Source organism: Topomyia yanbarensis, chromosome 3 (genome assembly GCF_030247195.1).
Source record: "Topomyia yanbarensis strain Yona2022 chromosome 3, ASM3024719v1, whole genome shotgun sequence".
In the NCBI taxonomy this organism is placed as follows: domain Eukaryota; kingdom Metazoa; phylum Arthropoda; class Insecta; order Diptera; family Culicidae; genus Topomyia; species Topomyia yanbarensis.
In genome coordinates this window covers 421,795,865-421,809,966 of record NC_080672.1, presented here as the reverse complement: position 1 = coordinate 421,809,966, position 14,102 = coordinate 421,795,865, and the positions used below count along the sequence as shown (strand labels likewise).

Below are 14,102 nucleotides of genomic sequence, written 5' to 3'. Positions count from 1 at the left end.
GAATATTATTCAGAAGCATATCGATGCTGCGCTGGATATAACAAACTCACTTGATCCCAATACTTATCACTTATTATTCGGAGATTACAATCAGCCTGGTATAGTGTGGAAAAGCACTTCGTCCGGCTATGCTTATGCCGACCTCTCTGACTCAACCTTATCGAGATCTAGTATTTCTCTACTGGACGGGATGTCCCTTCTTAACATGCTGCAGATGTGTACGGTAAATCGCACCTTAGATCTTGTGTTCATTCACGAAGAAGCGTCTGAGAATTGCCATGTGTATTAGGTGGATGAGTCGCTTGTTGATATTGACTCACAAATAGGGACGTTGCGATATTTTCGATACTAGTACGGAATCGATACTTCTGTTTCCGATGCTCGATTTTTTGGTATCGATACTTCAATCACGATACTTTACTGATATCGATACAATCTTCACGATATCGAAAAGAATCGAATGAACCAGTAGTTGGAAGTATTCGATTCGTAATTATGAACGATTTTGGAATTATTTCCGAGTGAAATGTGATAACCTATTCAGGCTAAACCATAGCGGAATCGGTTGTTACATTTGAGTTGCTACAATAACTGGAGCACCAATTTGATGAAAAAATCGATTCCGAACATTGCCCATTATTTGACAGTCCATAAGATTTTCTGATCAGCCAAATTATTTATTGTTTATCTTTTCTGACATTCGACGTCTGACATAATCGTCGTCTGGATCCAACATCAAACGAATCAGATCAATAAAATATATTTGTCGAACGGGTTTTTCTGTTCCCAGGAGCAGAGCAAAACGTTAACTGACAAAACCCACTACTGAATTTCCAAACAACGGTTTGCAGATTACCTAATTCAGGGAATTAAGCTACTGTAAAAGCACAGACTAACAGACATAACACTCGAAACCAATGCTTCGCCCGCTTTAACGGTCATTTTAAATATATTTGTAGTTGGGACTGTGCCCCCATTTGAAATTATGGCGCCACTGACCTATGAATAAGCAGATGGGGGATAGACCACTAGTGAAAAATTGTTCCCAAACCTGAGGGGTAACCCATCAGCAAATGAGTGTTTGGGACTGTGAATAAAAGGTGGAGCTAGTGTTCTGGGAAAATTGCCGGATCGATGTTTTTGTGGGAATTCCCTCATAGTATTATGTCTGTTAGCCTGGGGTAAAAGTGCGGAATCGAATGGCGATACTTTCAAGTATCGATACTACGACTACGATTATATCGAAAGTATCAGTACTTGCATTCGATACCAGTATCGATTCTAAGTATCGATGTATTTTATTATCGAAACGTCCCTACTCACAAACATTTTTCGGATGAATTTGAAACCATTCCGTCTGCGACAGCGCAGGTTGAAGCCAGCCTTCGTGATGTCCCCTGTGACGTGATAAACTTAGGTATTATTCCTTTCTCTGATGAAGTCAAGTTTTAATATTATTACTGCCATTGAAAAGTTGAAGTCCTCGCCATCAGCTGGACCAGATGGGATCCCTGCTATCATCTTGAAAAGGTGTGCGAGTGCTTTATGAGCTCCACTAAAACTATATAGACTTAGCGGAATAGCACATCGCGCTAACAAGAATTTCGAACAGTTTGGAACCAGCACAAAGGGAAGTTAAGCCTCGATAATTTGCTATGTCTTGCTTATCTCTTTTCTTAGAGACGGGGAACATAGCCGATTTTTTCCAACACAGAGGAAACGTGGCTTGCGATAACGACTGGTTAAAGATTTTCGGGTTAGAAAAAACTCTTGGAAATTTTTTTAACCCTATGTGCGGGGTTGGGACTCGAACCCAGGCGAGCTGCGTACAAGGCAATCGTTTTACCAACTACGCTATGTTCGTCCCCTTTTGTTTATTTATTTTCCTCGGCCAAACATAAAATTGAATACTTGCTTTGTTATTAATAAGAAATTTCAACATCTCAATGAATTTTCAACATACTTTTACTGATTGCACAAATAGAAATTCTGTTTGATGTCATGGGGAAATAAGCATATGCCTCTGACGAGATAGTTCGATACGCGCTAGACATTCGCATGGCCATGAGCCTGAACGTGCTGTTCAGTCGAGATGTGTTCCTCTTCGTCTGTAGTGCCGTCACCCATGCAGGTCCTGCCAGTAGTCTCTTTTTACTTCTGCTGACCGCCCAATTGTATGATCATGATCCGAGATAGTGCCGAGATCACTTTTACGGCCCTTCCGGATGCGTGGTCGATGCGGTTATTGAAGCTTAGTCGGTCGTCTATCATTACTCTCAGTTGTCTAACTTTCCGCGTTGAGTTTATGAAAAATATGTAGACTCAATAGCGGGACCTGTCTCCAAATATCGGTCTGCAAGGTGGCTTTTAATTATATTTATCTTTTAGATAAATCGCTCAGCTTATGCCTTTGTGGTTGAGGGGAAATGTGGCGGGGCCATCATCATAATAATCCTAGAAGTTATTACTAACTCCCGTTGTACTGAACGATATGTTTAAATTCCCCTATTTATTAGAAATGAAATTTCAACTATCTTTCACTAAATTTCAAAGCACTCACAGCTAGCGACATTCTGATTGGTTCGCGCGTAAATCATTATTTGTAAAAGAACGAACATTGATTTAGTAGCTTACAATTTTAGAGTAGGCGAACTGCTTCGAATGGAGCGATTCGTAATTTTTATGGTGATCGGAAAAGTCAGCAAATCTTCATAGTTTCCATGAAATTAGCGGCCTTGGTCTGCGTAAAAGTCGAAACCAATTTACAGTAAAGCGACAATGCCGCGAGGAAATGCGACCAACGTACACGGATTTATTCACGCTTCGATTGACTCTTGATAATAGGGTTTCTTACATTTACCATCTGTTGAAGTCGAAATCTCGATCTCGAAATATTCCGTGCCGCATTCGAAAAATACCTTCTGCTGCAATGAGACATCAGTTTGAGCATTGTAATTCACTTAGAAACTTTTCTCGAATCTTTTGAAAAAAAAAATATTTGAGTACCGGTACTTTACTGGTACTATCGGTACTGGGAGCTTCAGTACCGCACTACCGTTTCTCATCAAAATGGATCGGTACTACGAACCCTAGTAGGGGAGCAAAAGTCAGCTTCTTCTCGCGCACCCAATCTTGCACAACATCTATCGCCACCGTTGCAAGTACTTCTACTTCCTATAGTGATTCGCCGATCACTTGGAGCACCACGTCGTCCGCAAAACCGACAATCTTTGCGGCCGTGGGGAGGCTCAGCTTCAGCACTCCGTCGTACATAGCATTCCAAAGAATTGGGCCGAGTATTGAACCCTGTGGAACGCCCGCTATTTCGGTTACACTTATTTTTCCGGCATCAATTTCTGGAGGCAATGGCATTTTGATTTTCGTCAAGTTTTAACTCCAAGTTAGTAATATTCAATAGAAACGCGACGTGCGCGAAACAGGACAATAATACCAACAGACAACATTTCCAGCCGAACTTAACAACAGTTTATCTAATCAAAAAATTCTAATCCTTCAACCGAGCCCTTTTGATCATAAATTAAAAAAAACGGAATTATATGCGAAAATATACTTATCTCAAACAACAATAATAACAAACAATAACTTGCTGGTCGGTTCCCACCGAATGAGATGAATTTACTTGGCGATTCACGCCAACACCAGCTCTGCATTTATTTCCAGTCGCGGGAATCTCTGGGGACGCTAAGATCTGCGATCTACCGTTTTTAGCATCGACTGACAAGGGTGCAATAATCACAACACTTTCTCCAGTTGATGCCGGATCACCTACTCCCTTGCTGTGTAGTAATGTCCGGTAACCGGTAACGTTTGGTGTATTCCTAATAAGCAGTAGTAGGCGGTTAAACTACGATGACCACCGGAAAACCATACATCTCAAACAAAACTGGTTTATTTATACATAGGTAGCACACGAATTGGCAACATGCATGTCTCAAACGGGAAGACGATGATTTAAAGTTGTACAATTAGCTCGTTTCCCGTTTGAAGATACCAGAAACCAGCAGCGGCATAAAGGCTGATTGCTGGTACAAGTTGTAGGATACTATCGAATCAGCAGGCGTCTTTGACGTTTATTATTCATAATTTTAATGTGCCATGAAATTGTGGCTCGAATAGAGCGCATTAGGTGAAAGGTGATAGCAGCAGCGGGTTATTTATGAGGGTAGAGAAAATATTTATTACGTCATTATTAAGTTTTGACGATGTTTCCCGTTTTTTTATGCTCGATCGTTGCATATTTGTGTATAAGTCGTTACCATATTTATTTTATTTGACACTACGTTCAGCTAAAGTCCGTATACAGGACAAGTCAACTATCTAACACGTGTTATAACCTCACGGCTACGGATGCTCGCGTACCGACGTCAGGTCCAATTTGAATAGTTTCAAAGTTGTTGTGACAACATCATTCCGCTTGCTATAGAAAGCAAACCATGGTTTGGTAAGGAATGCTCTGACGGTCATTCGTGGACACGTTTTACACTACACCCTGGTCCATCAAAAGTGCAGCGTCATAGTGACAGTGCACTTAGATTAAATATCAAGAAAATTGGCAACCCTAAATTTAAAAAATGAAGATCGCCGTTACCACAGCTATGGATTATTTATTGTACAAAGACCCGACATGATATTGAAATAAAAAATATTCTTATAGCCATATTTTCAAATTCCAGCTCTTGGATTTAGTTTCTCGTTCTTGAGGTGTGAGCATACATTTCAATTGAAATTTGGCATTTTATCCAAAATAATATGATTTTTACTCACCCAATGATCTCAATATCTGTGCTGATCGGACGCGCCGCTGCTGTTCCAGCAGCTAACAGCTGCTGGTGACACAACTTTCTTTCGAATTAAAGTGACAGATTCGTTGTCGTGACCTGCCTTTGTTAATCCGGTAGGTATAAGTTGCTAGGTAACACCTTGGCGACCGGTCGGTCGGTCGGACGGTGAAATGAATTTAAAATGTTTAACAATGACTACGGCACGGCGCGGGATGAGTGGCGTTTGTTGGTATGGAATGGTGTTTTTAAAATATGAATGGAATAGGTTCGAGGCGTCATGTCGATTTAATTTGAGTTTTAATCGGACCGAGACCTGCGGTTCAAATGCTAGCTAGAGTGTTGCTTTGTCTGTGCGGTGTTACGACAGAAGCCGTGAGAAGAGATAACGTAATCGATCTCTGCCGAAACGGATGTGATACTATACGGCGGAATCTGGTGGGATTGGAGGATGGATACTGGCTTCTGTTGGGGTCATTTTGGGCTACAGGATTCTTCGATATATTATGGTTGTCGGTGGTTGAAGCTTAGATACTGATCACTATAATGGATTCGATTTATAGTTTATTGTATTAGTCATTTGATTGTGTGTGATAGAATAATCATTAAGTACGCCTAAAATACAACCTTTATTTTTTAATGAAGACGAAAAAATTGTGTAAACCAATTTACGGTTAAGGGCACAAAACCTAACTTAGAGAAGTTGGATTTGAATGTTTTGTGTTCCGCTCGTCAGTAAATGGCACCAACTTGCTGCCAGTTAGACGATATATCCAAACTAACACCAAATTGCCGCCAATTTAGTGTTAGTTCGGATATATCGTCTAACTGGTAGCAAGTTGGTGTAAGCTAGTGACGAGTGAAACGCGAAACTTTCAAATCCAGCTTGCCTACGCCCATAAGTTGGGCGACAATTGTACCTTGAAGCTAAATTAAAATATTACAAACCTAGATGTATTAAAAAATTTGCTTTTCAATCATGATTTGCTGTTATTTACCACTTTTATTTAATTTGCTTGAAATGTTTATGCCCATGAAAAGTATCCAGAACATATCCAGCAGCACTTTCATTTAGAGTGCTCGCAATCCTTTGTTAATTTTATGCACGCTCTTGAATTATCTCAACCAATCAGGAACTAGTTCAAAAAAATCCGTGGAAATATCTCGATTTGCTGGAAACCCCTTTTGTCCGTAACAACATGAAACCCTTTATAAAGTGTGAGAATGCTAGAGTCAAGATACCCGTGTAGTATGAAGACGATACAGTCGAAGTAAAACTGCACAATCTGTCTCCGCGAACACCTGAAATTTATGTCGCAATATGGTGAAGTTTTTTACTCCTCTCATCGGCTGAATGGAAGGACGATATTGCAAACATCTTCAAACAATATTACATGTGTCACTTTTGATAACCTTAGTGCCGATTTCTCCGAACGTGCTTAAATGAAGCCTGCTTTTGCGGTATATTAAACCTGGTTTGAGTCTATGCTATATTTCTCCTTAGGGGAGAAAAATTTAGGCAAAAATTTATAACAAAATTTATAACATTTACCATTCTTTATGTCATGAGCTGTTCTTCAAGGCAAATATTTTATTCTTCGACAATTGCAACATGCATGTATGGTATTCATACCTAAATACCAATGAGACTAATTTGAAACAACTGTGTTGAGCCTATGTTATTTATGCTTCTACTGTGACTCTACCCCTTTGAATCTGTTGCTTTGGTTTAAATGGTATGCCTAATAACTTCTAACTCACAAGCGATAGACAATTGGTCTCTGCTGGAAAGATATGTAGCTTGACAAGACAACCAACTGAAGCTTATCTACGATATTTAGAAAGTTATGTTGGAAAGTTTGTATCCGGTTATTCACAATCAATTTTCAAAAACAAAAAAAAAACTCTTCAACATTTCTGAATACTTTATCTTATTTTTCATATTTAAAAGGCTTGTAGCAAATATCTCACTTCAAGAGAGATTAATCACTGTAACTATATCATCAGAAGGCAGGTCTCGGGTCATAAAACATCCTAGTAGTCAACATTGTTAAATATTTTGCCGTTTCTATGGCAAAAAACACAGTGCGTGTACTCACGCTCAATCCACGTGAACATTCAAAAAATACATTTATACACACGAATATACAAACGCTAGCACACGCGACGTGTAAACGCCCATGTGGTCAAACACGTTAACATGGAAACGCTCGAGACCTTCACGATCATCCACACACACCTACACCTGCAATTTCGTAAACATGAAAGAGTCTCGGTGATTAAGTGAACGTTTTAGTACTTATAAATTTATAAAAGCGGTTTCAAGCGCTAACATATGAACGATCGTTCCCACGCGATCATGTAATATCCACGTCCCCACGGCCCCCCTTTCATATTGTGACAAATGTCAAAGTAATCTTAGATTCTAAATGTCATATCATTTGGACAATTTTAGACCCCTGCCCACTTCGCTTGAAGTTTTTGACACTGTCACTATGGGAAAATATGACGAAAAATATATTAAATGCCATAACATTTGCAGTAGCATTCGGAAAATTTCAGTCCATAATTTTTTTTGTAGAAAAAAAAAACATTTTTAGCATTTTAATGGAAATTATCCTATCCTTATCCTCTATTATCCTTCAATGATTTTTTTTATTAAATGTACCTTGTTGAACGTGGAAAATTCTCAGGAATAAAAAAAATTACTCGTTATCATAAAAATTCAGAAACATCAGATTTTTTGACATTTAGTCTACAAACCACTTTTTCCATCAAATGCCCCAACTTCCCGTATTTTTACTGAAATTAAACATCTACTATGTAATTTCTGAGCGTTTTCAAATTAGAAATAGTAAATTAAATAATAATTTGTTGTTGAATGGAGTTGATATGCACTTTTTAATGAAAAAAAGTAGAATCGTGACTAAGTTTCAAAATATCTAATATATCAGAATTTCATCGACAGCATACGTCTACGTCTATTTTATTGCACAGGATTTTTTAATTTCAACAAAGTAAATTTAAGGAAATTTGATAGAAGGGCAATAGAAGATGATAAAATTTAATATGAATGACGAAATGCCCTAGAACCCCAACTTCTCGTATTCTGACAAAACTCGCAAATTTTCCTTTCGATTCTTGAGATTTTTCCGCATTGGAAATACTGCAAAATATGTCTGATTTGCAGCATAGAGCAGAAAGGTTATTAGAAATAGGCGGTTTTAGGACATAATGTGCTACTTCAAAAATTCTAGCATTTAATGTATTTTTTCTCATTTTTTCATTAGTACCAATGTCAAAAACTTCAAACGGGCGGGTGTCCGAAATTGTCCAAATGTGAAATTTGGCATCTGAGCTTACTTTGACATTTGTCAACATCGTTTTGAATTCAAATATATGCCCTATTCTCACAATCACATCACCTAGCGACTAGAAGAAAATTCCTTCTAGTCACTAAGTGACGTGACTGTGAGAATAGGGTCCTAATACTCTTCGATTAACTTGCCCCTCGGAAATGGTGTCCGGTCATTTAACCGAATGCTGGTTTGCCGAACGTTATTTGGCCTAAGGTCATTTGTCTGGAGAGGCCATTTGGCAGAATGGATCAATTGGCCGAATGCCATTTCGACAATAGGATAGTTTTGTTGAATGAATCATATGATTGAATGGCGATGCGATTATTACTTAATTCCACACAACCATTAATCAGTTGGTCAAACAGTACTAGGCTTAATAATATTGTGCGTGCTAAATTACATTCTGCCAACGGCCGAACGGCATTCTGCCAAATGACTTTTTCTACTAAATGAACCATTCTGCCAAATTATCCTTTCCTCTAAGTGACCCTTTCTGCCAAATAAGCCCTTCTGTAAAGTGACCCTTTCTGACAAATATCCTGTCTGCCAAGTTACCCTTTTTGTCAAATGACCCTTTCTGTCAAGTGACCCTCTCTGCTAAGTGACTCTTTATGCCAAATAACCCTTTCTGGCAAATGACTCATTCGGCTAAATAGCATACGGCAAAACAGCAGTCGGTATTTCGACCAAACTTTCGATCAAATGATCTAAAACCCTCCGAAACTGTTGTTTTAGTACGAGCTATAAGGTCGCTATTGTCACTGATCAAATTGAAATAACAGAATGTTTCTATATGCTACTGAAATATTTGGAATTAGAATGGAGAATTAGAAGCAAACAGTTTTAGGATTCAAAAAGCTTTGATTTACGTCATCATTTACTGATTTTTTTTCAAGACAAATTGGCGATCGTGTTGACGTTCTGTCTAAGGTTAGGTGCGCGTGGACTTCCAAAACTGCGAGTAGCCCTCTTCCTCAGTGACGATCAGAAACACAAAACTAATGGTAAGGCTCTAAAGTAAACTAAATTTATTGGAGGAATGACCTAAGAAAGGGTAAAAATACGAATTTGAGTTAATATGTTATCAAAATAAAAAAAATAAAAATGACGATTCAAAGATGGCGGACTAAAATGTGACTTCAACAATTTTGATAAAAAAAATTTCGTTTTTCACCGCTTTCTGTGGTTGTTTGCTAACTCGTGGCGCCCTCTACAGATCAAGCCGTGAAATACGTAAACGATGGAGATGAAAGCGACCAGCAATGATGCTACCAAGGATTTAATATGTGTTGGAACGGTATTAACTCTTGATAACTTATGTCCATTCCATTAAAAATGATTGTGTGATGCAACTATCCTGGGTTAGTTTCTAACTAGATTCATGCAAACGATTTTAATGGAACTGATTTGGGTTCTTGCAAAACAGCGAACCCGAAATATATTTCAGGTTAGAACCCAACCTGGTTTTCATTTCAACGGCTCATAACCTAGGTTCGAAACTGGCTTCAAACAAACGGTTTGACAGCAGTTAGGTCCGAAACTGAGTTAGTTTCTGCCTCAAGCGAAAACGACATAACCTCTTGCTCGTGAAGGTCACTAAACAAAATCCATCACAGTAGGCGCCTTCATTTACTTTGCTACTCCGTGGTCATTCGTTTAGAAACTTTTTTCCAAATTCAGACGTCAAAAAAAAATCGAAAAATGTCTCACTACCGAAACGAAATGCGCGAAGAAAACTCCAAGCTGCTCCAGCGCAAATACCCAAACATTCTAGTGTCAGTTATCAAGGAAGTACCAAAGAAAAAACTGGCCGAAATCGAACGTCATGGAAGGGAATTAAGTCCAGTTCGCTCGAACAAACCGCGACCAGAACGGGATCTCTTGAAAGAGTTGCAAGAGAAACCTACCAGTCCACTAGTTCCAAAGTGGCCCCCACCTTCGGGCTCAAGAAATTGAATATTTTCGGTTTTGTGTAAAACATTCGACAGTTTATTTAAAAGACCTCTTTTGAAAGTGAGTTCCTCTTTGGGTCAAAATTCGCTAAAAACTTGATCTACTATTTCACCTAATCCTCTAACGCTGTATTTTCTCCCGTAGGTCCTGCAGCGAATCGACGATGTGCAGCTCATGTGTGACAAGCGGGTGACGACACTGAAGAAGCTAACACTGAAACCGCCACGACCGGTACAAACGGTTACACCGGAACCGGCCGTCCCGTTGCAGCCCCCGGGAGGAGCACCGCATCCCATCTTTCGAACCAGGCGCTCGTACAATAAGGTAGGTGCGATCTTAGTTGCGTGGGTGGGTTGCGAAATTGATAGCTGATGGGGGAGGTCTAAGACAAACCCACAACATTAGCCATTAAAGCGGCGAAACATAAGTTTCTTTAGTTTTCAATTAACACAATTCGCACCAGTTTGATGAATGCGAAAAAAAGCGAAAAGTGTCGGCTGTGGCGCGGCAACGGCAACAACGAAATGCAGACCAAACACAAGTATGGTTTAATTTTTTTAGACCTCGTCTCATTTCTATCTCTGCCATATTATGCTCGTTATTGCGAAGCTATTTTTATTACTGCAATGCTAAAAGCAGATGAGTACTTGTTTTGGAAAGTGAGTGAATGCTGGCTCGATTGGATGAACCGCGGGTGGCGGCAGATTTTGACACAGCCATTGACGACCCATAACGTGCGATTGCACAACTTAAGCCTGAGAACTTTTTTCTTTTTGGGTTAGTTATTATTGCGAATTGTGAGAACGGCGGATTGTTCATAAAATTGATTAGACGGGTTGCTGTTAGATATCGGTGGTTTTATGTTAACTTTTAGCATTGCAGATTTCGCAACAAAAATATGAGAAGCATCGTTTTGATAATTGTTTTCTCTCTTGAGAAAATGCTGTCGTTAATTTTTTTATGGACTGGTATTTTCCTTTTTTATAGCATGTCCATATTTTTTATTGGCTGGAAAGATATCCATCTGCTCTTAACCTGCTGCACCAATTCTAAATTTTCTATTATGATCAAATCAAGTATTCGCTTTCATTTAGTGTGATTAACTCACCGTCATTCGCTTTTCTTTATTAAGGCGAAAATTGTTTGAAACCATCTTTGCGCGTGAAGAGCACAAAACTAAATTAGTTATGGAATTTGCGTTTACACTTCGTCTCATCAGAATCCAACACTAACTTGGTGACAGGACTATGCTAGTGCCGAATTGACGCCAAAAACCGCAAACGCTATTTGTGTTTCTGAACCCGAGCCCTAGCCCTAACCCCTAGTTCTACGTGATGTCCCGCAAGCTTAATGAGAACTCCTTTTCTTGCGTGACATCATGCAGGACTAAAGGTTTTCTCAGAAACACAAATAGTGGGTCAATTCGTCCTTTCATTAAGTTGGTGTCATATTCTGATGAAACGAAGTCGAAACGCAAATTCCATAACTAATCACCGTACTTAACTATCCTCAAAACATGATCATGGTGTACCGCAAAATGTACCTTAATAGGTAATTATTAAATTGTTTCCTTTATTTATAAATTCATAATCATACCGGGGGTCGCATCGAACGAAATCGATTGTAAACATTGAATCTACCAAAAAATTGTGCTTGCGCCCACTAACCAGCTCGACCACGACGCCATCCACCAGAGCACGCGTGGTTCCATTATTGCCGCCTTTGCCGCGCACTTTTCCCAGCCAGTAGAGCTGAGCTAATGTAGGTACCACCATAGTTTGCCACATCCTGGCACGTTGCATTATGCGGAGGTCCATAATTGCAGTCTGAAACATTACGAAATAATGCATCTCTTGCAAAGGCAGACATATCGGCAATATTTCAGCTATCGTAAGGCACTCTACATATTTTGTTTTGCTTTATGCTCGACGATATTTCATTGGGTAATGATAAGTAAGGAAACAATAATTGGATCATATTGAGACGGGGTTTGTTTTCCGCCGTTGGGAAAATGTGGCAGTTTATCTGTGTATGTTAATTTGGAAATGAATAATTATATGTAAACTGTCGGCAGTTGCTATTTGACGAATGAGCGGAACAATGACTTAAATTGTGAGCTTTTCTCAAATCTCCTTCGCGTGAGCCCATCCGCACATCTTTCTAAGTGCCATGGGAAGAAAAACAAAGTAGCTAAATTAGGAAAATTAGTTAAACATTTTCAAACGCTCATGCGTACATATTTTTTTATGATATTCGTATGGATAGATAGAGTGCATGAGTGAATTACAATGAATAGGAAGTGGATGTTTGATGGAAAGCGACCTGACGCGGTGATAAAAGAAAACAAAAATATATTCACAATAAAATGAGCATAGCGGTTCAGGCAACTTTTTGACTTCATTGCTTGCTCGTCTGAAGAAGATAACTACTAGACTTTGTCATGCAGTTAAGAAACTCGGTAATGACTGCTTTAATAAAACGTTCTATTTCGCCCAATTCCCAATAAATATATATCTCTTTAAAATTTCAAAAAAGGATTTGGGGAGCTCAAAATTAAAATATGACCGGTTTCATTACGTTGTGATCAAAAGTAACAAATACATTTTTTCCATTTGCCCAAGATGCTGGATAAAGTTTACCAAAAAATGAAAATGTCTGGAAAATCGTTTGTTGGTAGCTAAAATGATCGATAATGATAAAAGATTAATTCTTGCAAGTTCATTTTCTAAACTTAATATATAACGTATGCATTAAAATGGACCAATTTTAGTGATTTTGCATGCTTCCATCTGGTGGTAGATTCACCTATGCATCATGTTCGTATTGCTAACTCCACTCCGGAACGAAGAAGTTGGACATCGTGAGGCACTTTTTGTCCGCCGGATATAGTTGATCTGACATTTACAATATCGAGAGCCTGGTTTCGTTTTACGTTGTGGTGCAACCGCAAAGTGCAGCAGAAGCTGAAAAGGAAGACCAAGGGCATCATCGGGAGATGAATGCGACTGACCTAATTCTGTTTTTTATTTGTAAAAACTTGAAGCCTATTGGCCATTTAAACATTTTAGTCTTTTTACATTTCTTACAAATGAAATGTATAGGATTCGCTCAAACTTTGAAAACTTTTTCCGAGGCCCGGAGGGCCGAGTCTCATATACCAATCGATTCAGCTCGACAAATTGAGACAATGTCTGTCTGTGTGTGTATGTGTGTATGTATGTATGTACAAAATGTCATGTAATTATCTCAGCAATGGCTGAACCGATTTTAACGAAACTGGTTTCAAATGAAAGGTCTAACGTTACCATTTGACACTATTATTTTTGTTTTTCGATATTTTGTTTACTCTCTGAGATATGAGTGATCTTGTCAAAACAAAAGGTTTTAAGCGAATAACTTTCGAACAAAGCGATCACATCGCACAAACTAGATAGAAGTAAAAAGCTTATGAAAATAGCTCTCTAACAAGCTATAGATTGTTAAAATCCATTTACGAGCGGCGGAGATATTAAACGTTTTGTATTTTTATTCCTCCCTTACTAATTTTCACTAATTAAAAAGGAGACCTTTTCATACAGAGTATTGCTTTACTGGTATTTTAGGGGCAAAACTAAACCGATTTTGAATATCGGGATATGAAAACACATCTACTTGATTCAAGGAATTCGATATTGAAAAAAAAATGTGAATTACCTCTATAATAAATGAACTACTTCTCGAAAATTAATATGTAAGTTCATTTCAAAAACAAAATAATTCGTTCATGGTGAAATTTTTCTAGAGTTCATGTAATTATCCCTTGGATTAGGCGTTGCATTCAATCGTGAGGTAAATGTTGATGGTATATTAACACTTAAAACATCAAGTAATTCACCTAGTAGTGAGATAAAAGATTTCTCATATAATTATACTCGCGGCATCACCGAAAGCAATTGTATTTTTGAATCCCAAAGCTCTAGCGAAACTTTAGCTCTTTTGCAAGATTTAGGTT

At 38.6% G+C, this 14,102-nt stretch overlaps 1 protein-coding gene across 4 annotated transcripts in view; it reads left to right on the top strand.

The window, feature by feature from the left end:
* LOC131692963 (guanine nucleotide exchange factor DBS) overlaps window positions 1–14,102 on the top strand; it is a 382,061-nt gene that overhangs the window by 136,550 nt on the left and 231,409 nt on the right. For all 4 annotated transcript variants that reach the window (XM_058980403.1, XM_058980402.1, XM_058980404.1 and 1 more), the window contains one exon: window positions 10,256–10,435. In XM_058980403.1, coding sequence (XP_058836386.1) covers window positions 10,256–10,435 — 180 coding nt within the window. The remainder of the gene's footprint in view (window positions 1–10,255; window positions 10,436–14,102) is intronic.